A 26,358-nucleotide genomic window follows, 5' to 3' on the forward strand; every position below is an offset into this window, starting at 1 on the left:
TCTTGATTAGATTGAGCCAATGCTTTCGCCTGTAAGGGCAAAAGGATTCACTCCAAAAGAAATGTTGGCTGCTACGCTGCGGTTTCTTGTGGAGGAGAGTTACCAAAATTGAACCAGGAAAAATTTTAATAAAGCAATTGCTCAACCAACTTTCTTCGTGGCATTTACCAAGTGTTTAAACATTTTGGAAGAAACGTCGCCGCCCAATTACATTTTATTAGAAATGGAACCAAATGAGCAGCCTAAGGATATCTCGTCCTTTCCTTCGAGAATATCCTTTCTGAAGTAAAATACTAACATTTTAGTTAGAACTGTTTAAGAAAACTAAATGTAAACACATAGGACCCGGGTGAGTTTGGCGCCTATCCGTTTCTAATAGCTGACGGAAAACAGTTTGACAAATAGGAGTCTCCGTTTGTGTTACAGAATAAAAATTCTTGGCAGTCTACTTGTAAGTTTGCCTTTCGTTAAGTTTTTTTTTCCAACAGACAACACAAACGGCTGTCATAATTCGAATATTCCGCGTTTGAAAACTTGTCTTGACAATTTGTATGTGATAATCAGGCCTTATGTGTGAAAAAACAGTGCAGGGTTTGCTACAGTAACGTTGCTGGATTCACTATGGCTGGGTCATGTCATGAGAATGACACCGGACGATCCAACCAGTAAAATCATTTTTGCGGTAAATGCGTTCACCAAAATTTCAACAATCGCGCTCAATGTTGGAATTACACAAAAACGAGTGGTAGAACAAATTCCAGCATGTTTCACAACATTTTATTACACTTGACACGTAATATCTGTCACTTTCAACCAGATAATTTGTCACAGTCTTAACAGTTTCGTGGCGCTCGCACAATCACAATTACTTGCCAGCTTCATCTTGCTAATTTGTCATACGGTAAATGTGTGTTTCACAGTGCAGCAGAGTTTAGTTTTCCGTCCTCTTAGCTGCAGAGAAATCCGGTAGATCCAGTTGATGAAATCTGGCACAGTATTCCCCAAAAAAACATCGGATCGGTGTATAAATGAGAAACAAATTATACTGAGAGAGAGACTTTGTTCCTGATTCTAACAGCTACATCGATCCAAAACGAAGCAATAAAAAAGAAACACGGCGTGAGGTTTTATTTCGCCTTGTGTCATTTTATGCGAGAAGATGCGAACTACACATCGCAACCGAATGAAGTGTAAGTTACTTACGCAAATTCAGACCACATGTCGTATGAAGTAAAATGTAGAAGTAAAGAACGAACACGCGTCATAAGCGCGTAAAGTGAAAGCACCAGAGAAAAGGGGCGGCCTGCACGATGAACAAATTTTGAGGGATCCATTTCAAAGCATCGTAGCACCATTTGTAACTCCTTGTTTCCCTTTTTTGTTTTGTTTTGCTTCTGTCAACTCCAAACGAAGCAAACGAAAAGGAAAGTTGAAAGGAAAGAAAATGCCCGAGAGCAATGACCTGAACCACCGGCACACCCTTGCCCATGGTCTCGATCCAGCGTTCCCGGTGCATCATCATTCTTTCGTTCGTTGCATTGCACTTCCCTTGTATGCCCTCTTTTTTTTTTACTGTGGACAAACACAGAAACAAAACTCCAAAAAAAAAAAAAAACATTAACAAAACATTACAAAACAAAAATCGGGATGCAAGGCAAATATAAAAAGCGAAAGGGTTTACGCTTCGGGGGCCCCAAAACATGCATTCGTTTACCACCAGCCGAATTGCGGTTTTTTTTTTGTTGGCAGCATAATCATCGTTTCGTTTTGGCCATTTATTCATATAAAAGAAATATAAAAAAAAACAACACACACACACACGCATCATCATCATCATCATCCCAGGAGAAAAGAACAAACTTTGGTGAAAGTGGAAGAGCACCACAAAACAGGCATTAAGACCGAGGGGCAAACGGGCAGCGTACCGCTTTTTGACACATTTGGGGACGCGTTCGTGTGTCAACGTGACGTTGCAGTTGGAACTGTTTCTGGCTGCCATTCGAGTGCATCTTCCTTCGATATCGAATGGAAGAAACCGGCCTGTTGTTGTTGTTTTGAGCTGGCTTCGCTTTCGTAACCCGTTTTCAGCAAACATGATTATTACGGCTCTGCCATCGTCTCCCCTTTTTTATGATGATTATTTTGGCGGCAAATTAACCTCACACGCAAGCATCTGTTGTGGCTGCCCTGCCTGTCCGAACACACTCTGGATGGGAGGACAGGAAGTGAACGGGCCTCAAAATCTGCTCCAAACGAAATTCGCATCCCGTTAGATCGGCGATGTGAACGAACTCGGCGGTATTTTGGAACTCGGTAGGTCCCATATGGGATGAAATGATAGTGTGACGCAGCCCGGCCGATGTAAGATTGTGCGTATGTTTGTTGTTTTTACTGCATGCTGTTGTTGATTTTTTTTCTTCCTCCCTTGTTTTCCCTACCATTTGGTACACCCATGTGTGTGCTCCAAGAACCAGAATTAGCATATGCGTTCGTTAAGCTGTGGTGAGGGAAATGGGGGGTGGGGGGGAAGAAGGGCATGGTCGGTCAATTGAAGTGCATCGCCACAACGTGAAGACAAATGCAACGCATCACGTGTGGCAGTTTTGAAATGCATCACGAACGATGCACGTTCTGACAAATGATGAGGCCGTAAAAATCTGGCCAACGGAGTATGAAAACGTCAACGATATGTTACGATGTGTTAACAAATCACGGACAGCTGTCATTTTAATGGAAGAAACCGTTAAAGCGATACATTTTTCTATACACCTTAAAAGGCAAGGGTAATGAATTGAATGCGGCGCTTGGGTTTGACTGTACTTAAAACAATGATTAATGGTATCGAATTGTTGTGAGAAAATATCCACGACCAAAGAATATAAATATCATGTAAGGAAATATGATTAACCTTTTCGGTTGCAGTGCAGCACATCAACAGTGATTTAGTATGTCGTCATTGGGGCGAATTTGTTCTTGGTATGAGGTGGTAGATGATAAGAGTTATTTTGAAGAACTGTAAAACATAATTATTTACATCGTTCCGGATGGGAACAACAATGTTCCGGATGGGCAAGACAACGAAGTTACCGAGAAGTCTTGGCTCAAATATTTAACCTTTTGTACAATTCTATACCAAATTTATCTCAACTTATATTATTTGCTGGAATTTCGTATTGAATTTTAGGTTATGTTGTATCAAACCAAAAACGTAGCTACGTCGTTTTTATATCAGTAAATCCTGGTTTTGACAAGATACGTTTGAAATATTCAGGAATCGCCACTAGTAACTAATTTGTATGGGCTATAAAACTATTCTTTGTGTAGCTAACGAAATTTCGGTCCCAAGGGAGGATACGGAAATTTGAGGGATAAAATAAATTTCGCATTTTAGTTCCGCCGTCGCTGCTGCTTCTATCTCCTCGATAGTGTCAAAACGGTGTTCCCGAAGCGGCCATTTTAGCTTGTTGAACAGCCAAAAGTCGGCTGGTGCTAAATCTGGCGAATACGACGGCGGCGGAACAATATGGGTGACAGTTGTTGCGAAAAATTCCCTCAAAATGAAGGTGCCAGGCGAGACTTCACCCGCAAAACATCTTTCAGGATGGTGTTGACCGAGGCTTTGAAGATCCCAACATTTTCCGAAAGGTCTTGTTTCCTCAACAGACGATTCTTGAACACTAAATCCTTGATTTTGACGAAGACGGCGTCGTCGTGGGAGGTGGATGGTCTCCCCGGACGGTCCTCATCTTCGACTTTCATTTGTACAATTTCTTTTGAATAGATTCTTCCACGAAGGTTTTTTGTAACATCTGCAATGATTCCGGAGCGTTTATTTCATTGCGTAAAAAAAATTTGATACATGCGCGCTGCTCCACAAACTTGGATATGATCAATATGGACAAAAAAACTTGGCGCAGCTCCGGAAAACAAATTGTCACTCCTAGCCGGGTTGATGTTGTGATTTGAAACGTGGCACAACTGTCAACAACATACATATTGACAAACGAAAAATAAAAACAAGGGGCATCTTTTGACGTGCGAAATTTGACATTCAATGTCACCTTACTTTCCGGACACAGTAGTATGTTTTCCTTCCACTTCAAGTTCACTTGGTAAGAAATATTCTCGATGACAGTTACTTGTTCTATCTAAAAAATGATAAAAGACTTTAAATTTTCAATTGAAGCCATTACAATGTTGTCTTCATGATATTTAAATTCTGAATATTTGGTCTAATATGGCAATATGGCAACTCAACTGACTTTACAAAGCTGCCAAATATGCAATGAAAACTGAGTTTCAATGATTCTTTGATTTCTGACTAACGATTTATGGTTTTTAGCTAATAGAATAAATAACAAAAATCACCGCTTGGTAACAGAACATACGCCCCGTAGTATAGACAAAGAACTATTGACCATTCCTTTTCTTACTGGAATCTTTAGGCAAACAGAAAATGCATCAACTCTTGAGTAAGCAACCATCGCAACAGGAACGAGCGTTCAAATTACTAATTAAAAATGTATCCATCTATATCAGCGATCACGCTCTTACGATAGTCTAAGGCGTAACGCGATCGAGTCCGTACAAACGATGGATATCGCCATTTCCTTTTTAATAGCATTTTGAAGCTTATCCTTGCCCACCCCATTCAGCAGCATTGTAATCGCATCCCACATCTCCAACAGTAACGTGGGTGGTGGTGATACACGATACAGGCGCATTTTCTTTTCCAATCACCTGCACCTGTACACGAAGACCTCAACAACATCGGAACATCGGAACTGGGGAGTTCTTCCCCAGTGAGACAGACGGTGTTAATGAGAAAGCGATGTTAATTGCGAAGGTTTGGAAGGTTCGGTCCGAAGGTTTTGTTTTGTTTTTTTTTTTGCTGCTGCTGCGTCTATAAAAAGACAAAGCTTAGCGGAACCTACGAAGGAAGGGCACATGGCACCAAAATAGCACAGTGTCCACACGGAGAGTGCATGGACTCGAGTGAATCAAACCCAATCAATCGAATCGCTATCGCTCGATTGCCTCAAGAGATCGGGAAGGACATGAAAAACTCTTTTGTTTTTTTTTTTCACCAGACACGATATGCTCGTGACGGGCGTAGCTCGTAACCTGGAGCACACAGTAGCATTTCCCCTTTGCAAGGTTACTTCCCTTGCAGCAAAAGGGGAACTGTAACGCAGCGAGGTTTAGTTGGTTGTGGAAAAAATGGGAAAACAATCGACAACTAGTATATTTTCATTATCTCGCGATACACCACCACCGCGCAGCAGTCTCTTTAATGGGTCAGCGGGTGGAGATGTGGAGTATCGAATTTCAATTCTTTTACTACCCTCGCAGGTGGGCCAGAGTATGAAAGGGAAGCGGGCGCAAATGAAGGAGAAATTCAATTAAAAAATGGCGACATGGACGACACCATTTGGGGCCGATCGTTGCAGGATGGTTCAATTTGTTCGTATTGGGTTCGAGGATGGGATTCGATTACGATCGGTCCTATCTGGCCCGCACCCAGTAGAACGGAAAGACATAATTGAGATCGTTTCCACAGATAGCTTAACAGCGAAGAATGTAAAAATGCGTCACTTACTTGTAAAGGTGCTTCGGATCCATCATGCTCAGCAGTGATGTCATGCCGGAAGTGCCCGGTTTCGCGCTGAGATCAAGCGGCTGCTCCCCCGTTCCACCGACCGTTCCTAGGTCCGCGGCTATTTTGGCCGCAGTCGTAGGACTGATGGCAGCAGTTGCGGTTGCCCCTCCTGCGCCGACAGTAGCCGAATCGACAGTAGTCGGTGATATTTGCTGCTGCAGTTGCGAATACCAGAGTGCTGTTGGGCGATAAGGTAACACAACAGAAGGGAATCCAACAGTTAGTTTGAGTGTTGCCCGGTCGGTCGGACTCCATGGCGGCACTTACGGTTGTAAAGCTGGGCAAGATTTGGCTGAAGACAGCCCTGTAGAGAAGCGGCCGCAGTGTACTGCGCGACAAGCGACTGCAACGAGGGTAGATTTTGTGAGGATCCAGCATCGCGTAGTAGCGCGGCCAGCGATTTGGCAGACACTCCACCGGCCGCACCAACACTCAGTAGATTAGCCAAAAGCTCCGGCTCACTGCTTTCACTCGTATCGCTGTCAGATTCGGCCATCGCGGCAGCAGCAGCTGCAGCAGCAACGGCCTAAATTCAATAACAAAGCAACGGTTTACGAGTTTGCTGATTTAGAAGAACTAGAATGATGTGCTTACCCGTCGATTCAGGAACCGTTCTCCTTCCATCGGGGCTGGACCTGACTCTGGAACCATTTCGCCTGCCTCATTCACTGACAGCAGCTTACCGTCGACGCAGAAATAGCACTTGTCCTGTGGCTTCCAGTCGACCGGGGTGGCCGCCTCCGGTTCCGTGGGTGTTTCGGTTGCTAGTGGCGTAGTGCCAGTGGAACCATCGTCTGTCGCCATACCGTTGCTGCGATGCTGAATTGTGTTGTTGTTGTTGTTGCTGTTGATAGTATTGTTGTTGTTTGTCCCGATTATCGGTATCTTGGATGTGAGTGCCAACTTAACCGTCGCGGTCTCTGTCGTCGATTCTGAGTTTAGTTGTTCTGATTTTATTCGCGACGTTTCGGCATTTTCTGTTGACGTTTATTTTTTTTTAAATAGAGAACACAACGTCATGATGAATGAGGTTCAGTTTGGCTAAGAATTTAGATTCGGATATGCGTGGCATGCCACTACTTACCCACAGGTTCTTGTTTTACAATGGACACACTTTCAAGCTCGGTGTCAGTTGGCTCCTCTCCTCGGAGATCGGGACTTGTCACGGAAGACGCGCGACGGTCGGGTGTGTTCGGTTTTCTTGGCTCGGCAGTTACTTGCTGCGGACCGGAAGCTGACTTGGGCCGAGCAGGATCTTCTTCCACCGTTCCGGTGGGTGACGTAGGACAGGGAGACGTTCCGTCAAGTGTCGTACCAGTCGACGGTGTTGCGGTGCCGTTATCATTCGCGTGACAGTCGCGGGGTGACACCGACCGTTCTTCGTTGCCGTGTCGCGGTGATCTGGCACTAGAGTGAGGGCTAAGCTTTTCCGATGCCAGACAGTTGGTGGCACGGGGACTGTCGGGACTGGCGGCGGGGGCAGCAATTTTTGGGTCGACATCTACGTCGCCTTGCTGACAGTGACCATTTCTTACTGCATTGGAGAGGGTGAGACATCCGGTTTGAGTGCGTAGGGACCTTGGGACCGGTAGAGAAGCCACTTACCTATAGCCGTCGCGGCAGTTGTGTTGGCAGCTTGGGCAGCGGCAGGTGTAGTGAGGGAAGCTACGGCAGCAGCGTTCGCTGCGGCCACTATGGCGGCGGGACTGGTCTTTTGATCGATCATGCCGCCGCCAGCAAGCGAGAGGGCTGCGGCAGCGGTAGTGGCGCTGGAGGTATTCATCAGCTGCCCTTGCTGCAATTGGGCGGCCGCTGCTGCTGCAGCAGCTGCAGCGGCGGCAGCAGCAACGCCGGTCGTGCCGCTCAGCAGATCGTCCTCGGTGGAGTTTGTTGTACTCGGGTCCAGCAGATTCAACTGTTGTCGCGTTAGGACGTCCTGATAGTGTTTCCATTTCCTGCGTCCCATCAATTCTTCAGCGACACGTTCTAGTCCTAGTTTGGGATCGAGAGCAAGCAGAAAAAATGTTTTTGATGAAATATTCCCCTTTTTTGAGACTGAGACTGGAGAAAGTATGTGAATCTATTACTGTACGATTGTTAGTAGATAAGTGAGGAAATATTCTTTAATCGCTTTGTTAATCTACAAGTCGATAATTTTTCGCTCGAAATTGTCAGCTTATTATAAACGAGATGCCACTACAACACGGTGTGTTAAAGCAATCCCCTAGATGGACAAAACTTCAAAGCACTAAAACACCCGAAAGGGAAAAACCAGACCAACACAGTATCGCGAATTGTGCGACACTGTGTAGGATAAATTTGTTTGATCTTGATGTCCTAGTAACAAGTTTCAAGTATTTTTGCCGGAATGAATCAGAAGTGAAACAAGTACAGCCATATCACGCTCCGTTTTCCATTACAAAATCGATGTTTCGAACTAATTACAAATCAGTTCCAGCCCGTATTGGTCGGCCTCCCTGTCGTTCCCATTTTCTTCCCGTGGGCGTTTAATTTCTTCGACAGTCATGCTAAAAAGCGGCAACTGTTTGGCAACCGAGAGACTGAACGTTCCATAAGAACTTTGCTAATCAATAATCATTTACTATGACTCCCATCCCAGTTCCCCTTTAGCCACCTAATGTGGCCTGAGTTTGCGTGTTTTTTTTTGCTCTTTGACTGCTTACATTATCCTAACCGGCTTTAAGGCGAACAAAACGAGGCCAGAGGGAAAAATGCGTCACTCGAATGCACATGGTATACATTTTGACTACATTTTTATGTTAATGGTGTTATTGCAGAACGCAGGGGTGCGAAAAACTATTTAACAATAACAAATACTTTTGAGACAAAGGACACATTTAAAGCAACGTCCTCAGAAGATCACACAATCATACCTCAAATTAGTTCTCTTTTTTCAGTATGAAATGGTAATTGGGAATTTAGCTTATTGTAAATTATACTCAAAACACATGTACTACACAAACACTTGCCAGCTGTCTTTTTTGTGAATAATTTTCTTTTAGGCGAAGTAATCTTTCCTGAAGATGAAATACTGTTTCCTCTTTTTTTGGCCCAATGACCTTGTATGTGTTTATTGTATTGTCATTTAAAAACATAATAAAACATTGTTTTTTTTTTAATTTCCCGAAAACATTTTTGTTCTTCAAAAGATCTTTCACGCCGAATGTGATTTTTAAGTTTCCCCAATTAAAATAAATTTGGTTGTCATGTTTTAAGTTCAGTTTCTTTGACAATTACTCAACTAACTCTAGGCTCTAGCTATCCTATTTGCTATCCCCCTTGATCTGGACAGTACACACACACACATACACACACACACAGACCAGAAGTTTTGTCTATTCTCGGGGCTGTATGAAAAGGAAATAAATAAATAAGAAAATAGCGAACCCCCATTTTGCTGTGCTAAAGTGCTTCGATAGCTCGATTCGATCCTATTTTCAAATTTTAATTACTTTCCGTTTCCGTAACTCCCGTTTCACAGCACCGTCGGCAGAGTGCGGACCGGGAACCATCATGCCCCTTGTTTGCCATCAGGCCTGGCCGGTGTGCGAGGGACGAATTTGAACCGCACGCAATTTTGACCCATTTAACCTATTCGGTTAAAACGGCATAGTCCTTGCAGTTGCTGCGTGTGTATGCGCTTGGGTTAAAGCGAGGCCGGGTAAGGATAATAATTAAGGAAACCCCGCCTCACCCGGTGCAATGTTGCAAAAACCCCGTTGCCTCCTGCACGCTGCCAGTGTTTCACTCGTCATCGATCGACTTAGTGAATGCACATTAAAAATGCGTACTTTTTCTGCGTAGTGGCCCCCCGTGCTGCTGTTGCTGCAGCCTTTTTAGGTTGTTTAGGTTATTATTCAAAAGCAAACGAAAGTCGGTGCCCCTTTTTGCTGTTTCTTTTTTTTGTTTCGTATTCCGCCTCGGCCTCGGCAAAGGTAACAACTGAAGCAGAGATAAAGGGGAAAAGGTAGCAAAGTGTAGCATTTTGCATCGAGTACTTGCATTACACAAGTAGCGTAGTGCACCAAAAACGCACCAGCGTAGGAACAAAAAAAAAAAAAAGAAATACGTGTGGATAATGCCTTCCCCAAACGGTGGTCGGTTGGCAATCGGTAGATCGCTACGGTACCACGGATTGTACACGCATCGAAGTAGAGGCAAAAAACTGTTCTCCCTCTCGAAGGAGAAAGACCATTTTCATCATCCCTTGTGCGTGTGTGCATGTCATTTACGCGTGCTTTGCATCGCTCGGATCGCTACCCTCCGCAACGCAGGTTGCGCGTGTACGCTGCTCTAAACTCCTTCGCCCACTTTGGTCAAAGTTGCCTCCCTTCCCCCTCTCCCCCATGCAAGAAATCATTTAGCTGATAACTCAGGGCTCAGGCCCGCTAGAGGGAGGGTGGAATAAAATGGTGCAGGCAGGCGACTCCACCGCACCGGATTCGGTTCTTAAGTAGCGAAAATCCCATGCCTCTCTGCTGCATAATACTCGTTGCCACTTTTGCCCTGAAATTTGGTTGTACGCTGGGCGGGTCGGTATAGGCAAATGCTACACAAAGGGGGTGTGAGATGAGGCTTCATTTATGCGTAACAAGCGCAAAGTGCGTTCAGGAACAAGCTTCCCCGCGACGTCCCATTTCTTCGAACCTTTCGCGCGCCCACACTGGTGTGCGGTTCACGAATTTGCCAAACTTTCTTGCTCCCCATCGGTTCATCGGTCACGAATTGCAGCAAATGTATGGCGGTGCATCATCTCAGGGCTCAGCGCAACCCCTCCACCCCCCCCCCCCCCCCCCCCCCGGGGCGTGTATCGGGGTAAGGCCTTACATCCTGCCTGCGGTGCTTCGTATCACGCATGTTTCGGCGTGAAACACGTGGACCATACTCAACGGGTAGCCTAGCGGTAGAAGAGGGGTTTTCGAACATGCCTCAGCACCGAAACTGGACCCTACGCACATACATAAGTAATAAATAGAAAATCGATAATGCATTTCATTATTTCAATATTAGTTTGCATTAAGTATTATTATTTCTGTCCTGCACCATAAGACGTTCGGCACACGAAACTGGACGAATCCTTACGGCCTTCGGTCAACTTGGTCAACTCTCTCTATCTCTCTCTCTCTCTCTCTCTCTCTCTCCTTTTGTTCCGTCTTTTTTCCTCCTGCAAAGGCACTCTAGTTGTTTGCGTATTTCGGCTCTCAATCTTGATATATCCTTATCACACTAACCCTTCTGTGCCCTGCTGTTTCCCTGCACCTCCAGAGCCATCCGTTCGAACGTGGAGATGCATGTATGTCCTTTTGCTTACGCGACTGGTGCACTGGTGTTTTGTAAAGACGTTGCCGGTGCTAGTACGTGTTTCGGATTCGCGTGTGCGCACGTGTTGTTGTGCATGTTGTTGATGTTGGTGGGTGGTCGTTTGGGAAGCGGTATACGTTTGCTGCAAGCGGTGAAGAATAGCAAAAATATCATCACCAATAGCAATTCCATCATCACCAAAAACAGAACCACCCTTTCCAGGTTGTGGCTTGGGCAGTGGCAAAGTGTCTGTCTTCTTCGCTCGTTCGCCAAGACTACCGACACAAACTTGTGAACCCCTTTCCGTACGAAGGAACACCTCTTCTATCGCCGTACGGGCTCGGGTTCCTACCGAAAATTGGAGAAAATGACCACGTACTTCTTCATCTGCTACCATGCATCGTTTCGTGCCCATTTACCACCCACTGACCGATACGCAGACACACGCATCCGCAAGGAACAGTATCGGGTCGCCCTCCAAAAGTCTCTCCAACCATGCCACAAAAGCCGGAAGGAATGAGAATGAATGTATGAGGCCCTGGTGCCGCCGCCTCCACCGCCGCCGCCTTACCGCAAACCTTGCTTGGTAAAAGGATGCTGGTAGGGTGATGGGGACGGGAAGGGTTCGATTCTCGAAAATTGCATTTTCTGGCCACATCCTAAGGTGCTGCTGGCCCGACCAATCCATCCCACCAGGTCTCAGGTCCCGGGGTCTCCTTTTGTGTTTGCAATCGAAATCTTATACCAGGTCCATGCATATAAACACGCACGCATAAATACGCACATAGCACAGCATACGGTGGTAGTTCACTTTAGGCCCCGAAGCAGTCGGTAAGAAGGCAGGCACAATAAGGAAATTTCAAATCTTCGATCGGATCCAAAATTTACCATCCCACTTTCGGTACCGTACTCGAGTCGAGTTTGAAGAACCGTAGCACCGTACCGGGCAAGAATAAGAAGACTGCTGCTTCTTCTAATCTAGCACACCCGGAAGTCTTCGAGCACACTCCTTCTGCTACTCGCCTGGTAAAAACCACAGGCCAACGGCACTGCTTCTCTTCGCAACGCACGGAAGGAAGGAAAATCCTCATGAAGACGAAGGCCCAAGATTAGGCAGGATTGTCGGTGGTAATGAGGAGACTGGGGTGGAGCAAGGGCGAGAGGTGTTTGGAAATATTCCGACCGATACATACCCAACCCGGCTCGGTGTATGCACAAAGCGTTGTGCATTGTGTAGCATCAACCTCTCCGTTTGGGGTTTTCTTTTCAGATGAAAGAAAACTGTAAGGCGTGTGACATCGGGTGCAATGAGTGGAATGAAGCAACAAGAGGACCGAAGGGGCTTGTTCACCGTCCACCCGCTCTTTGGTGTTTGTTTCGCCTGCTACAACAAACATAAAGAGAGCGAGGGCAATTGCTTTGGACGCCCACTGTGCGCTTTACAATCTAATTTCGACTACCTCCTACATTATTGATGCATCCCGAAATGCATCCGAAAATTCGTACCCTTTCGTACCTCCCGTTGGATAGGAGAGGTTGGACAGGGTAGGGGTTTCTCCTCATGAGGAGGAGGAGGAGGCACTCATTTGCACGCACATACGCAACGTTCAAACCAAAGTCTTGATGATGTCTTGTGTCGCAAGGACTTGTCTAGGACTACCTTCCTAAAGGGGTGAGATGGTAGTAAGATGAACATTGTGAGAGGAAGGTGTCACCGGACCGGACTGCTACAGAAGAAGAAAGTGCATATCCGGAAAGGGCCTGTGTGCCGGCGTGTATGCCTACACTAATGTACCTTGAAGAAAATTTCAACCCCAATGATCCTTATTCTCATTCCACTACTGTAAGGCACCCGATGGCTTATATGCCTGCCGATATCAGACCTGGGTGTGCTAGGTACTAAGAGAGCTAACCATCCTCTGCTCGCACTGCATCTTTCGCCCCAAATAGTGCACTTATTCGATGTTCCTTCCCGAGCTGGGGGTTGCGATTCGAGAATCGAAGAAACTATGTTCCTAAGGGCTGAGAAAGATGGCGTCACACCGGCAAGATGCACAAAACGGATGGATTTCATCGTCTTAGGCTCGGGTGGGTGGGCAACAGCCATCGGCTCCATAGTCTTCCATTGGGTTGCGACGGTTGTAAATAGAATCCAGCATCCGAAATCCTTTCGCACCAACACACATGCAGTTGGTACCAATCGCATCGAGTCCCTGCCGCTTCCCTTATCTCGACCGACCATTTGGCTGAGAAATTTTCGGATGACCGCCCCGAATTATCACCCCCCAAAATGTGTACCGCCTGTTCCATCTTCTCCCGAATCGCATTCTTCCGCCGTGACTTTGCAGCACCGAAAATCCTTATCATAAACATAATAACATGTTTGCGTAGGTAGGTACACACGCACACACGAATTGTGCCATAAATTATTCGGTTGAGTATCGAATCTGCACCCTGCACCCGCCAGTCTACACACCGTCGCGGTTCCTTTTGAACCCTGGTGCGTGTGGGCCAGTTTGGAAGATTTCTATTTTAGAGACGGTTGGATCCTGCTAGGGAGCAACTTACGAAAAAGACGTGTGTATGTGAGTGTCTGTGTGTGTGTGTTTGGGTGAGCGGAAAGTCAACGGTAAGCGAGAGAAACGGTATGGGAAGGTGTGGGAACAGTCGGTCAGTTGTGGTTTTGCTGCTCGTTTGAATCTAGCTGTGGAGTAAGGGATTTGTTGCCAAAAGCCTCATCCCAGAGTGGCATCTATGTGGCTATCGAACACTATTTCGTGTGGCCATGTCTTCAATCGACGTGTCGGTAGCTCCGAAAATGTGATTAGCAAAAGGGGGGGGGGGGGGGGGGAGTGCCACATGGTCACACAAGACGGAATGTAATGCTGTTGTAAAGGATGGGTGAGTTTCTGATGCATCATCGGGTCGGGTTGGGCAGGATGAGTCCAATGCCCTTCACATTCGCACAAGATTCCTTCCAGTTCTCCTGGATAATCCGTCCTACTGGAAGGTGTTACATCTCTTTCGTTCCCTGTTCGGTGTCAATGTCTTGCCAGGCCGTTCCGTCCTTTAAAACAGAAATACCTCAGGGAGAGGGCCAGTTTCTTGTGCTTGTTATAAAATGTTTCAATTTTTGGCATCATTCCGGGGCTTGAGTTTGAGTGAAGGTAAGGAGAATGCTTGCAAGGGTCAATCGTTAAGAAAGTGAAGCAGGAAAGCAACTGGCGGTAAGGTGGACGGGGTGTTGTAATTGGAATTGGATTGCACTTGGGCGAGGACACTCGATTTGGCAGCCGACGAAAAGTGGGTTGCTGTTTTTGGTGTTGATACAATGATTACAAAAGGCGAAGGATTTGCTGGGAGCTTTACTAGAAGTTTGCAAGAAATTTAGCTTTGTCAGGTTTGAAAGCTACACATGTTGATGGGAAAATCATTTGATTTTTGTATTGATTGATTGCGTACAAATCAATCAGTGGTGATAGTTTTCAATCGATAACTAATAAAAATTTTGCAACCAGTGGCAAGTAAAAATAATTAACAATGGAAGTGGATCCATGGCAGGAACAAGAATTTTGAGAAGCAGTTATACATAATAATAACAACCAATTTTGCAACAACATAGACATTTGAATGTACATTTCGATCAAATATCAAATAAACTGACCATCGATTGCCAGAAATCGTGTCATCTTGAAACTCATTTCGACATCTTCAAACGGATCCTTTCTTCACCTGAGATGAATCCTTCGACTGCTATAAACTGATTGTGTGGACACTACTATCGCATGTATGTGTGTGCGTGTGTGTGCTTGTCGATGTGCAACATATTGTACTGAATTCCTAACCTCATCCTGTGCCAGCACGTACGACCTGTTCCATCTTATTTCGTACTTGAGCGACATTTCCTGTGTCTCCGAGAAAGTCTTCTTGATATCGAATTGCCGTCCGTTGGCTCTGCCGTCCAGTTCCATCGCAGGACACGTGGTTGACATGTGACCGGATGGGTTGGGAGAGTTAGGAAAGGGAAGCGGTACAAATTTAGGTTTTAAACCACATTTGCATCTTGGTTTGGCATTTCGAACGCATTTTAATAGAGTTTCTTCGTATTCAGTACTCAATGTCTTGGTGAATTGTGTTGTGTGCTGCGTTGCGACGAATGAACTCACACACACACACACACACACACACACTCACACACACATTGCGTGCGATGGGTTGGAAGAGGTAAGCTGGAGGTTGGCTGTGTATCCAAAATTCCGGATGCTACGTTACGCACTGGCTTGCCCTGGTTCTGCTGAAGATTATTGGAAACCCTGGGCAGCCGGTACAGGTTATCCGAGCTATTTCAAGGATCAGAGACAGTGCGAAAGGTAGGCTACGCTTTTTCTCCAATACGAAAATTGAATGCAAGCAAAGATAGTTGCTGGGCGGCACGAGAGCTACGCATGTTCCTCCGGCTGCGTTCTTCCACTGTCCTTTGCAATCTTTGGACTTTGGGAATGGGAAACTTTCTTTCGTTCGAACTCAAGAAGCTAGCCCGTAAGAAAAGGTGTCCGAAAGGAAAACCTTGGAATGGATGCACTTTGAACAGGAGCCGGTAGCAAATCTTAGTGTGCTGTTCGGCATCTATTAGGAAGCACCGAGCGCACGAACGTATCTTGCAATAAGATACAGTGCCAGATATGCCCCGCAGGGGAGGGAAAACAAGTTGAGATGTGTGTGTGTGTGGGTGTTTGCGTGTCCAAAAGCTTGGCTTGGCCCGGTCCAAGATATAATTTCAGGACAGCCCTACCGAACTCATCGAAAGCATATCGGGCAAGCATGCATAGTTTACAAGGAGCAATTAGATTTGCCTGTTTATACACTCACAAGCTCCAAAAGAAGACTGTCTGAAGGTATAACTATCTCAGTATCTTCGGTTCGGTTGGATGTCTTTTTAAAATCAAAATTAATGAAATTTCCAGTTCCATGCTGCCTGGCACTACCGGTCAATGTCTTGCTAATCGAAGACGAAGAATAAGGAATGTTCCGGGCGTCTTTGCAGCACAAGAAGATGCTCTGCAACCCAAGCGTGAGCAACCATAAGGTGAGTTGCATATTCAGCTGCTCAGACCGAAGAAAGGTATGCGTGTGTGAGGTAAGACATTTTGGAGTTGGTTCCTGGTTCCTAGGATTAATCGGAAGCTTTTCCAGATCTCCATTCCTCTTTTCTGAAGATACCTTGATAAAGACATTAGACAGGACAGTAAAGAAGTATGCTACACGTACGGCCAAGCAGAACAGGCGCATTGTACTAGGCCTGTGTAATAAATACCGATCATAACTCGATCATCAATCAATTCTTCCGTGCATTCGGGTTTCTTATTGATTGTGAGTATTCTCGACTCTTCTTGGTGCCCGCCATCCCTCAATCCTCGAATGGGTGGCCGTAGGATCGTGTTCTTCAGATTTCGTCCATCTCATGCTCATGCATCTCAATAAATTCACATTGTTTCGCCGCTACGGAGGAAAAGCAAGAGGAACTTTAGCCCAAACGAGTGTACTTTGCCCGGGAGCGGGGGGGGGGGAGTTCCGGGGCAAGGTATCCTTTAATTTATATTTACCATAAGAGCCACCGGAGCGCACCATGGCCCATTATGTGAGCCGGGATTTGGTCAGGGTAAGGGTCAATCTCGAGAAAATAGGAAAATAGCTAGTTCCAGTTGGCTTCGACACCCAATCCACCAACCAATACACCATATACTCGACTTGGCCACTAGCTTCACCATCATGCAACTTCTTGCAGGGAAGAAAGTTTTGAAGAAAGGCAGGATTCTTCAAAATATTATGCCTACCGAGTATGGATCGAGGTAGTGTCTTGCCCAGTGTGGCACCTCATTCCAATTAGGCTGTATCGGCTGCGTGTGTGCAGTGCGTCCCGACGAAAGGAGATGGGAATTACCTTTTGTGTGTCTTGTGTTGTTGTGAAAATCATCGCCGATAAGAAAATCTTTCTCAAAACCACTCACCCACCCATCGGCCACCACCGGTTCTTCTTGCCGTGGGGCAAGACCGGGTCTTCGGACTTTGGACGGTTTCGGTAAGTTTTCACACCGGCCAAGTGCATCTCTGTCCACTCAACTTTACCCAGGGTAGAATGGAGGAGCTAGACGCCCTCCTACCGTTTCGTCCTTGGGCACTCTCTGTCTCTTTACCATCATCAAAAAACCACTCTTATGCGTATGTGTGAGGCAGATGAGAAAGCACATCAGGCCCAACATGCACACGCAACGAGCATCGTTAGGCTTAAGATTAATTCGAGGAGATTCTAAAATTTCGTCTCAGAAATCTTACAAAAGCAAATGATTTTCCGAACCAGGAAACGGGCGTGCTAAGGTAGAATACCGGGAGTTAAGAGGGGGACCAATTTTATGTACCCCACACCAAGCAGACTGGCCAACACCCGGACAGGTGAGCTACACCACTATTGCTTCCATGTGCAGAACAGACACGTCCGATACGCATCGGCCGCTCATCAAGGATCTCTACCGTTTCGAGGGCGCACACCCCCTTGCATCATTTCCAATACCTCGGTACCCTGTGTGCTAGCACGAGCAGGTTGGATCGATTCCTGCCCCATTGCCTTGGAGAAATCGAATCCTTAATAATTTTCTTAAACTATGCACACCGTCCCGATTCTGCTCCTAGCCGGGTCGTTTTTCTTGGCTTCCGGAAGTGTGCAGGTGATGGGTGATTTTCTTCCAGAAAGCATGTTGTTTCTTGCTCTGATAAGATTATGATCTTGGGCTTGGGGGCAACCACCATGCACCAGCAGTGAAACCGGTGGAGGCTGGCAGGTGAGATGAAAAAGCTGCCTTCGGTGCAATAATCTTTTATCTTTGCCCAAAAGGTGCATCGTGTGCATGATGCAACCGATGAACCTTTATCTACCTGTGCACCAAACGTGTACATGGCCACCTCCGTCCAATGTACCGCTTCTTTCTCGCTTCGAATTCAATGAACGAATCGGCAAACGAACAAACTTCTTACCATCAATTTTCGTACAGGGCGTCTCTCGTGCTCGGGGTCAGCTACAAGGAGCAAAGGTAAAGGATTCCTGGGAAGGATAACCACTGGCCAAACCGCCGATTCCATGTGAGTGCGAGTGTGTGCGTGCTCATGTTTTTGGAACCGAGTCATGGACTGTTTTCTTCAGCCCAAGCTCCATGATTGTTTTAAGATGCACATAAATGAGATCGTCTTTGGAATGAAATTCATATAACAACTGGTTGTATGATTTAGGAATAAAGTTTTTCGAATAGAATACCAAGGTTTAGAAATAGCGAAACACTTAACTTAAACTAGGGTTTTAGAACTGCACTCCCCGTTGTGTGCGGAAGCTACACTACAAATTAAGGTGGCGCACAAGAAATTTAACCACACAAACGGGTGCTCCCGAAACCGGGGTGCTACATTCGTTGAAAAGAAGCTTGACATCGTTATCGATTATTTTCCGCACCCACTTTTCTGCGTGAAAAGGGCACTAAAGCCAGCGAGGAAGGAAGGAAGGGAAAACCGTGGTCGGACGTGGGGACGTAGGATTTAAAAGCAAAAAGAAGCAACGATACTACGGTTCGGTTTTGTCGGTACGTCCGCGGTCGTAAAATTTCTTCCGTTTTGCTTCGCCCGTATGCTTCCGCACCTTGGTGCACTCTCTTGTTCTCTCTCTCTCTCTCTCTCTCTCTCTCTCTCTCTCTCTCTCTCTCTCTCTCTCTCACTCACTGTCACTGTGTGGAGCTAATCCTGACAGCTCTAGCTCTCTAGGGTTGTTGGAGTTGTGTGCGTCTTTTTTTATTATTTTTTTTTTTGGTCTCTTCTAGTTTACGTTTGCGTATCTCCTCCCCCCCTCCCCCTCCTTCTTTCTTTTGACCGAGTGTCCTAGGTCGGTTTTCTAGCAGTAGTATCCAGCTGGGATAAGGAATTGGTGACGATGACGCGACCGAAATGGCGACCGAAACAGCAGCACACGGTACAGGATCGATAGCGAAAGAAGTGCGAATGAACGTGACATGCACCGTACCGTGGTATTTGTGTAGTTTCGAGGCCATATGGTGGGTTTTGGAGGAAATGTTTTTTTTTGTTGTTGTGCTTCATTCGCTCAGGCTCTGGCCCGGAAATAGTAACACAAATTCACCGTTGCAACGTTCCTGTTCATGTGCGGTAATGTGGTTACCACATGGTGGTGCTTCTATCATCGAAACCTGGATCAAGAGCACTGCTACTAATCAAGTAAATTGGTGGCAATTGCATTACGAGATTCGAAAGCTTCTTCTAAGCTTTCGTGTCTATTGGAACCGTTTTTTGGTGTTTATTTTTGTCAGTGTGAAATATTTGTTTGTACTAATTTTCCGTCAATAATGTTAAAGTATTTTACGATCTAACTACAATGCTTTGGAATGTCTTTGGAATGTAGGAGAGGATAGCGAAGGATACTAATTCTTCGAAAGGATTCCTGACAAGTTCGGTGTTGAGAATTTAACACTGATACGAATACGAATGCATACTCTAATAAAGCATCATGTACGGATGTTTGGTGGGCAAACAATTGCAGGTATTGTGCAGTACATATTACCTTTATTTGGGAGAATTATGCAGGCCACTAGTGCTGACCTTAACGCCTAAAAACTCTAGCGCAAGCTCAGGATTTGGTCAAAACATTTCTTTCTCATGTATGTTACAGGCAATGGGGTAAAATTAGTCGGCGTTCAACGATCTCATCATAGATAATTGTCTGATTTAAATACAGAAAATCATATGTGGTTTAGAATGCTTTGAGAGAAATTTTAAAATGTTGTCCACCGTTGTCTCTATATCGTTACAACCCGTGCAACAACAATGTTTTAGGAACCCTGTGGAGGACATAATTTAAGCTCAAGACATCCTGGAACTCATTACAGTGCATGGTATGAAATAACAATTGCTAATGAAAAATAAATCATACGAGACTGATTCAAAGCCCCTAACTCTAGCGTTAGAGGGAATATTAGAGTCGAATCAAATTGAGCAGGCAAAGATGGGTCCCGGTTTAAAGGGTTTCTGAAAAAAGAAACACACACACACACCCCACACAGACACACACTCAACTCTGCACAAAACATCACCGACACACACACACACCGAGTGGATTTAAAAATCCCGGGGATTCTGCATCGATGATGCATAAATATTTCACTTTGTCATTTATATCAATTTTGCATGAATGTTTTTACAAATAATGATAGGATAATAATAGCCCGGTTTGTCGGAAAATGGACTCTCCTAGCGGAAAGGCTAGTAAGGGTCGTTGGTGGTTGAGTGGAGATAAAATAAAAAGTATATATATATACATATATGTATAATCGGGTTGTTCGGGCGTAAATACACGTAAATCGTCGTTCTGCGCCTTGGTCGACCTGGTACGGATGTGGGGTGGAATGTTAGAAGACGGAGCGGCCTCACCCGCGTCAATGTAGCCGCCCCGGCTGCTTGTGACGTGTGTGTAGGCGAGCTTTCTTCGTCGGCGCACACAGTGTCACCGTGATGTCTTGTCGCTGCGATGCCACACGGACAAGCGCACCGAAACTGGGCGCCTCCATCGGCGACCTGAAGAAGTAAGTGAGGCGTCCCGTCCGTATTGCTGCACCCGTGGGTTAACCATATTCTTCCACAATACTTCCCCCCCCCCCCCCCCCCAAACGCCCCATATACTGCATCCATCAAAGTGTTCATTTTTAATTTACGAAAGGCTGAAATTCATTTTCGGGTCCTGCAATTCAATTTGCTGCAGCGGATGATTATCCAACAAACGCAACCGAACGGCACATTTGTACGCGGCCAGCAGGCTGAAGCCGGTGGACGGTGGTCATAATTATGCTGTCCATCCTTAACCACCGCTGCCGTACGGGTGCCAAGCGGATCGGACGTAGGACGCGATAAGGGCAACCCGTCAGGACAAATATGTGCGTATTGGTAATTTTTGTTGGCGAACGGAGTAGAAAAAAAAACGAAAAAAAACACACACACACACACAGGGGTGAAAAAAAGTCGTTGGGGTGCAATTGTATTTGAGAATGGATTGCAAAAAAAAAGTGCATCGATCGCAACAGAATGCAAGCACACACAAGGACACAGCGATGCATGCAGAGGCCAGGCCAGACCCTTTCCCCAACGTTCAACCCCAAATGTGTTCAGTGTTGTTTTTGTTGTTGGCTACCCTACCGTTCCGATTCTTTCTTCCTCTTCTTCCGCCCCTGCTTCCTTCATATCCACCCTTACTTGCAACGGAAATGGCGGCAGTAATGGCAGTCGAATTATGTGAGCCGTGATAAAAAAAAAAAACGATGTCGAACGTGTGCGACAGGCTAATGGATGTGGCGAGAGGGGCTGGCAAGAGGACGTACAAAAAAAGTACTTTTTGAGCATACATAGAAAAAAAAACTCGTATATTAAAACGCAAAACCTCCTCGCGCAACCCCCTGGCCGTGTGGTTCCTTGCATGTTTCGATCCGGTTTCTCGTTGCTTTTCGCATTCGCTTGCTATATCCATCCTTTTTGGGGGTGGATTGAGCACCTCCGACTCATTCCTATGCCCCATTCCTTCTTTCCTGTTTCCGTTCTATCTCCAGTTTTGTTTTGATTCTCTACCGCACGGGGTGAACTGCACAAGGGAAGTTTGGGCAGTAGTCGTTTAGGCGTCTCGAATGAACATACGCTTCATAAACATGAGCACCGGGCGCATAATCATCAATCGGTATGCTGCCTTTACACCGCTGTGGCTGTGTGGAATCGATGGACACAGCAAGAGCGATACGCTCGTGACAGAAAGAAAGAAAGAAAAAAAGGCCCCTGGACTCACTATTTGGAAAGAATTTTTGTTTATCGATTGTTTACTCTCCGGTGGAAACCAGCCGCAAACGCTCTCGCATGGGCAATGGGCAATATGAGCTTTATATAAATGAGATAAAGATATAAATACAGAATCAGGGGCCGATTTTAAACAACTGGGTTGAGTATTTTTTTTTTAAATGTGGTATTTAAGTATCGCTTTTGTTAACTAGTTTCCGTGATTTGAGTAGTCAATACTGGTTCTAACGTTGAATTAAAAACCAAAAAAATCAACTTTTAATAGTAAGGAATGATTGACTAAGGCACAGGCTATTAGGCGTCCCCATGGGATAATTCTTTCCTTCTTTGTTTGCTGAACAGTGCTTTGGAAAATTATCAAACGATCATAGTCATACATCATCCACAATTTTATGGTGGGATGCTCTAGGTAACTCTGCAACTGCTAAAGTAAATCAGGAATAGCCGGGATAAATTGTTGGTTACCTTTGTTCACAAAGAACTTGTCCATGTTGGTGATGTAATGATGAAAATTACTTAATCTTCTTGGCTGAACGATCTTCTAGGTCATATCAGCCATCGAATGACTTAGGGTAAGTGTACCAATTATGCACAAGTTTAAACAGCGTTTTCACAAAAAACAACGATTGTGACAAATCCAAAATTAACAAACAAAGGTGTTTATTTTGTAGACACATATTTTCTACGTACTTTCCTGTTTACATTTTGTAATTTGAGCTAGTATCACGAAAGTTATAGCCATTTTCCTGAACCCCTCCGATGCACCAATTGTTGTGCTAGTCAAATATCACATTTAGAATCAATTTCTCTCAAAACATTGAACTTAAACCAAAAGAATAATTCTTTTTCGGAATTATCATATGCTAATATCAACCAAAAATAATTAAAAAAAAAACATTTTTCACCGATTTTAAAAACATGGCTTAAGAATGTTAAGAATGCTGGCAATGTGCTGGTTTTTTTTTTCAAATCGTCAGTTGGTGTTTAATTCAGTCATGAAATACAATAGTCATGGCAGGTGTAAGTTATTTTAAAATCAAGCTTTGACATTTAATATGACAGCTCAAGCTGCCAGCATGAGCATAGCACAACAATTGGTACTCTCGGTTTTCCTTGCACCACCGAAAACGGTGTTGTTTGAGTTTGAATGAATGATAAACGAATTTTTCAAATAATTTTTCAGTGATTGTTCGCTCTAGTTTAAAAATAAATTGAAACAAAAAAAAGTCATTTCTTAACAAACCGGTAAAGAATGGATGACTTTTTGACAGCAAGAATGAAAATCGTGATTTTGCGTAATTGAGGCTTCCAAAATTCATGAAACTAATGGATGTATTAGCAAACATGATAGATTATGTTGATAAATTAATTTGGGACAGCAAATCGATAAGGTTTTGCTATATTTTCCATTTTTCCCATGATAGCACAACAATTGGTACACTTACCCTACTAGACTTACTGATGACATCAGTTGTTTATTGTTGTTTAATGTTTATTAATTGATTCGTCCACCGAGAACGGTTTAACGAGGCAAACACGCTTGCAATGGCTAAGACGCTTTACAAGGATTTACAATAAACAGTTACTGGCTATCCTCAGTCAGTGCTCACTTTGAGGGTGATTAATTCCGAATTTATTTTTCCTCTTAGACATTGCCCGGTGGTGTAGCCGGCAGCGGCGTTCGTCTTCAAACGGCAGGACCGGGGTTCAAATCCCATCCGGACCGTCCCCCCGTAGTGAGGCATGTCCTTAGAGGTCATTAAGCCAGGAAGAAGAAGAAGACATTATACGATCGAGAGAGGTTCAATCATAACTAAATTTGAATTTCTAGTCTAGCATACAGTCGACCAGTTTTGACAGGATTCGGTGCCCCCTAGTCTTTGCTGTGCTGCAGAACTGAAGCACTGAGAGCTAAAGATAAATAAAACGGCTTACAATGTTTCCAAAAAAAAAAATGTTTTCTCAACATTTACGTATCCTAAGGCCTACTTTGCTTCAAATGTATGATCCATGAAAAAGTCTCCGACCATTTCCCGTTCGATGAGCTCGCTAACTCGTGTTGCACAGCAGCGCACGTCATAGTTTGTTGTTTGCGTGTGTGTGTTTGTGAGTAGTTTATTTGATTAGCAACACAAAACCACAACCTTTCCCAACACGCTACACTTCAAATAGGAAGGAAGGTGGAGAGAGCGAGAGAGAGAGAGAGAAAAAGAGAAAGGTTCAAAATACATTTTTGGCGTCCTAAAACGCGGCGCACACATAGGCGTCACGGCGTGCCTCTCGCAGAATGCAACGGAAACGAAGTAAATAGCGAATGGAGGCGCATGGTTCTCCATCCAAACGGGAGTGGAAGAGTGCAAAGATGACTTGCAAACTAGAACACATTGGCATATCGGTTTCTTCACCTGCCTCATCGCAAGGATATTAAAGCACGGCTTATCAGGGTGCAGCTATTGTTAATAACTTATTGTTGCGTTCGTTGCCACCGTACGATTGCCAAGGCAAGTGTGGTTCTTGGCTACCCGGAAACATTATTGCAAAAGTGATAGCAGCTCAGAGCTCAGCTCTCTCGGGTTGTTACAACACATTGTTACAAGCAGAAAAGCAGGGTGGCCGCTCCCTTGCAAGGGAACGTCCGAAATGTGGCGGCGTTTTTACGCATGCAAATATAAAAACATAAATATCTCATGCACCACTGGTACTGGAAACAGTCGGATTTTGAGCGATTGTACGGAGTGGAAAATGCAAAAGACAGGCAACGGTGCAGCGTTACACTATCGTTGGCGAGGTTCGGGCCGAGGTCTCAAATCTTATTCATCGCGTGTTTCTGGGTTTCCATTCTGTCATGCAGTTATGTGTGTCTGTGTGTCTTGGTGTCAGAAACAAAAGCGACTGAAGCCATTCTAAATGCAGCTTATTTTTATTCGTTTTAAAATGTCATTTTCTACATTATTGACACAGTTTTCTTTTCTGTTCGCCTTCCCAGCCGTTACACCACGGAAGTGTATAGATGAGGAAGCGTGAAACTGCCATTTCTGGACTACGTGAGAGTGAGAAGTAATAATACCATTAGTCGTTAAATGACTAGCACTTGGTGTTGTTGCGGCGTAATACATGCAGAGGCTCTTTGCGCGGTTGGGTCATGTAATATGGGTTATTTTCGGAAGAAGTTACAAGTCCTAAGTTGAGTTTAGATTCAAGAGTTTAGCAAAAATACACTATAAAACTCCAGCAACGTGCACACACTTGTATTCACCTTGAACGTACAGACAAAACACAATATGCTCAATAATTTATCAATATGCTTTTGTTCGATGGGTGCAAGTAGATTTGTTTTTAATTTATTCCACTATAAAGTCACGCTTGCTCGCAGCAAGCAGGAAAAAAGCAGGCGATAAAAATGCAAGGTTAGAAGCGAAACACAACGATCATTGTATAGACACGATGCGCGGATGGCTCTCCGCGCTATCCAAACCATTGGATTCATTTCGGTCGCAACAAAGACCCGTTTGGAAGGCAAATAGAAAAAAAAAGCTGCCGCCAGACAGTCAACCCATAGGGAAAGAAGATGATTCACACGTATGTGTCACAATGGGATGATGATTGGCGGCGGGGTGTGACGGTGGCAGGCAGCGACGACGACAATCGCTAAAATGGCCATCAAGAGTGTAGACAGCCGAGAACGAGCAAGGGCGACTTTGTGGTCGGCGCTTCGCCTTTGTTTGTGACTTTTCCGTCGCACTTTGACAGCAACTTTGACGCTTCCAAGCGGGTTAGGATAATTTTGACACCTCTTTTTTTTTTTTCTCTGCCAACACCGGAGGACACCCAAAGGTGGACATGATACATTGGACGGTGAAATTATGTACAATTATTATCTTTTTTTCCTTCTTCTTCTCGTTATATTACACACACACACACACACACACATATGATGCGCAGTGCATGTTTTGAAATGGCGTGCGTATGTGTTGCATTTTTGCATTTCTATCGTCGTGTTTTTGCTTTGCTGTGACGATTAAAACACAAAAAATCAATATTTTAACTCATTTGGTCAGCGTTTATGTTTTTGGGGGAAGTCGGAGTATTTGTGGGCAGTTTTCATGTTTCCGATGTTTTTTTTTTCTCTCTCTCTCTCTCTTCCTCTTCTTCTCCCCAACTCTTTTTTTTTTCTTCATATTATATATTCGATCAACACAGTCACACACGTTCACGTTCTAGCGGGAGCGTTGCATGGTTCCTGTTCAAAAATCATCATAATTTATTCATTTCCCAACACATTCATGCCACTGCGTGCTGCTGCACATGGTTGGGGAACTGGTTTTTGGGGTTTTTACTGTTGGTGCCAAAAGTGTAACAATTTTGTAGGAAAAGCTAACGTTAGCAAAGCACAATTGAAATGTTCGTTATTCTAACGGAGCTGAAGAAACAATTATTTTTAGTTATTTCAGCAAGCATGTTTTGGTGCAGTTAATAGTTGATAGAAATGTTGAAAC

The 26,358-nt window shown here is 44.8% G+C and overlaps 1 protein-coding gene across 1 annotated transcript in view; it reads right to left on the reverse strand.

Annotated features, from left to right (window-relative positions):
- Positions 1-26,358, reverse strand: part of LOC126559643 (mushroom body large-type Kenyon cell-specific protein 1) — an 80,824-nt gene that overhangs the window by 18,264 nt on the left and 36,202 nt on the right. Inside the window, exons 2-6 of the mRNA XM_050215813.1 lie at positions 7,265-7,651; positions 6,744-7,193; positions 6,250-6,648; positions 5,927-6,169; positions 5,600-5,837 (exon numbers count right to left, since the gene is read on the reverse strand). Of these exons, the coding sequence (XP_050071770.1) occupies positions 5,600-5,837; positions 5,927-6,169; positions 6,250-6,648; positions 6,744-7,193; positions 7,265-7,651 (1,717 nt within the window). The remainder of the gene's footprint in view (positions 1-5,599; positions 5,838-5,926; positions 6,170-6,249; positions 6,649-6,743; positions 7,194-7,264; positions 7,652-26,358) is intronic.

The sequence above is a fragment of the Anopheles maculipalpis genome, chromosome 2RL, assembly GCF_943734695.1.
Source record: "Anopheles maculipalpis chromosome 2RL, idAnoMacuDA_375_x, whole genome shotgun sequence".
In the NCBI taxonomy this organism is placed as follows: domain Eukaryota; kingdom Metazoa; phylum Arthropoda; class Insecta; order Diptera; family Culicidae; genus Anopheles; species Anopheles maculipalpis.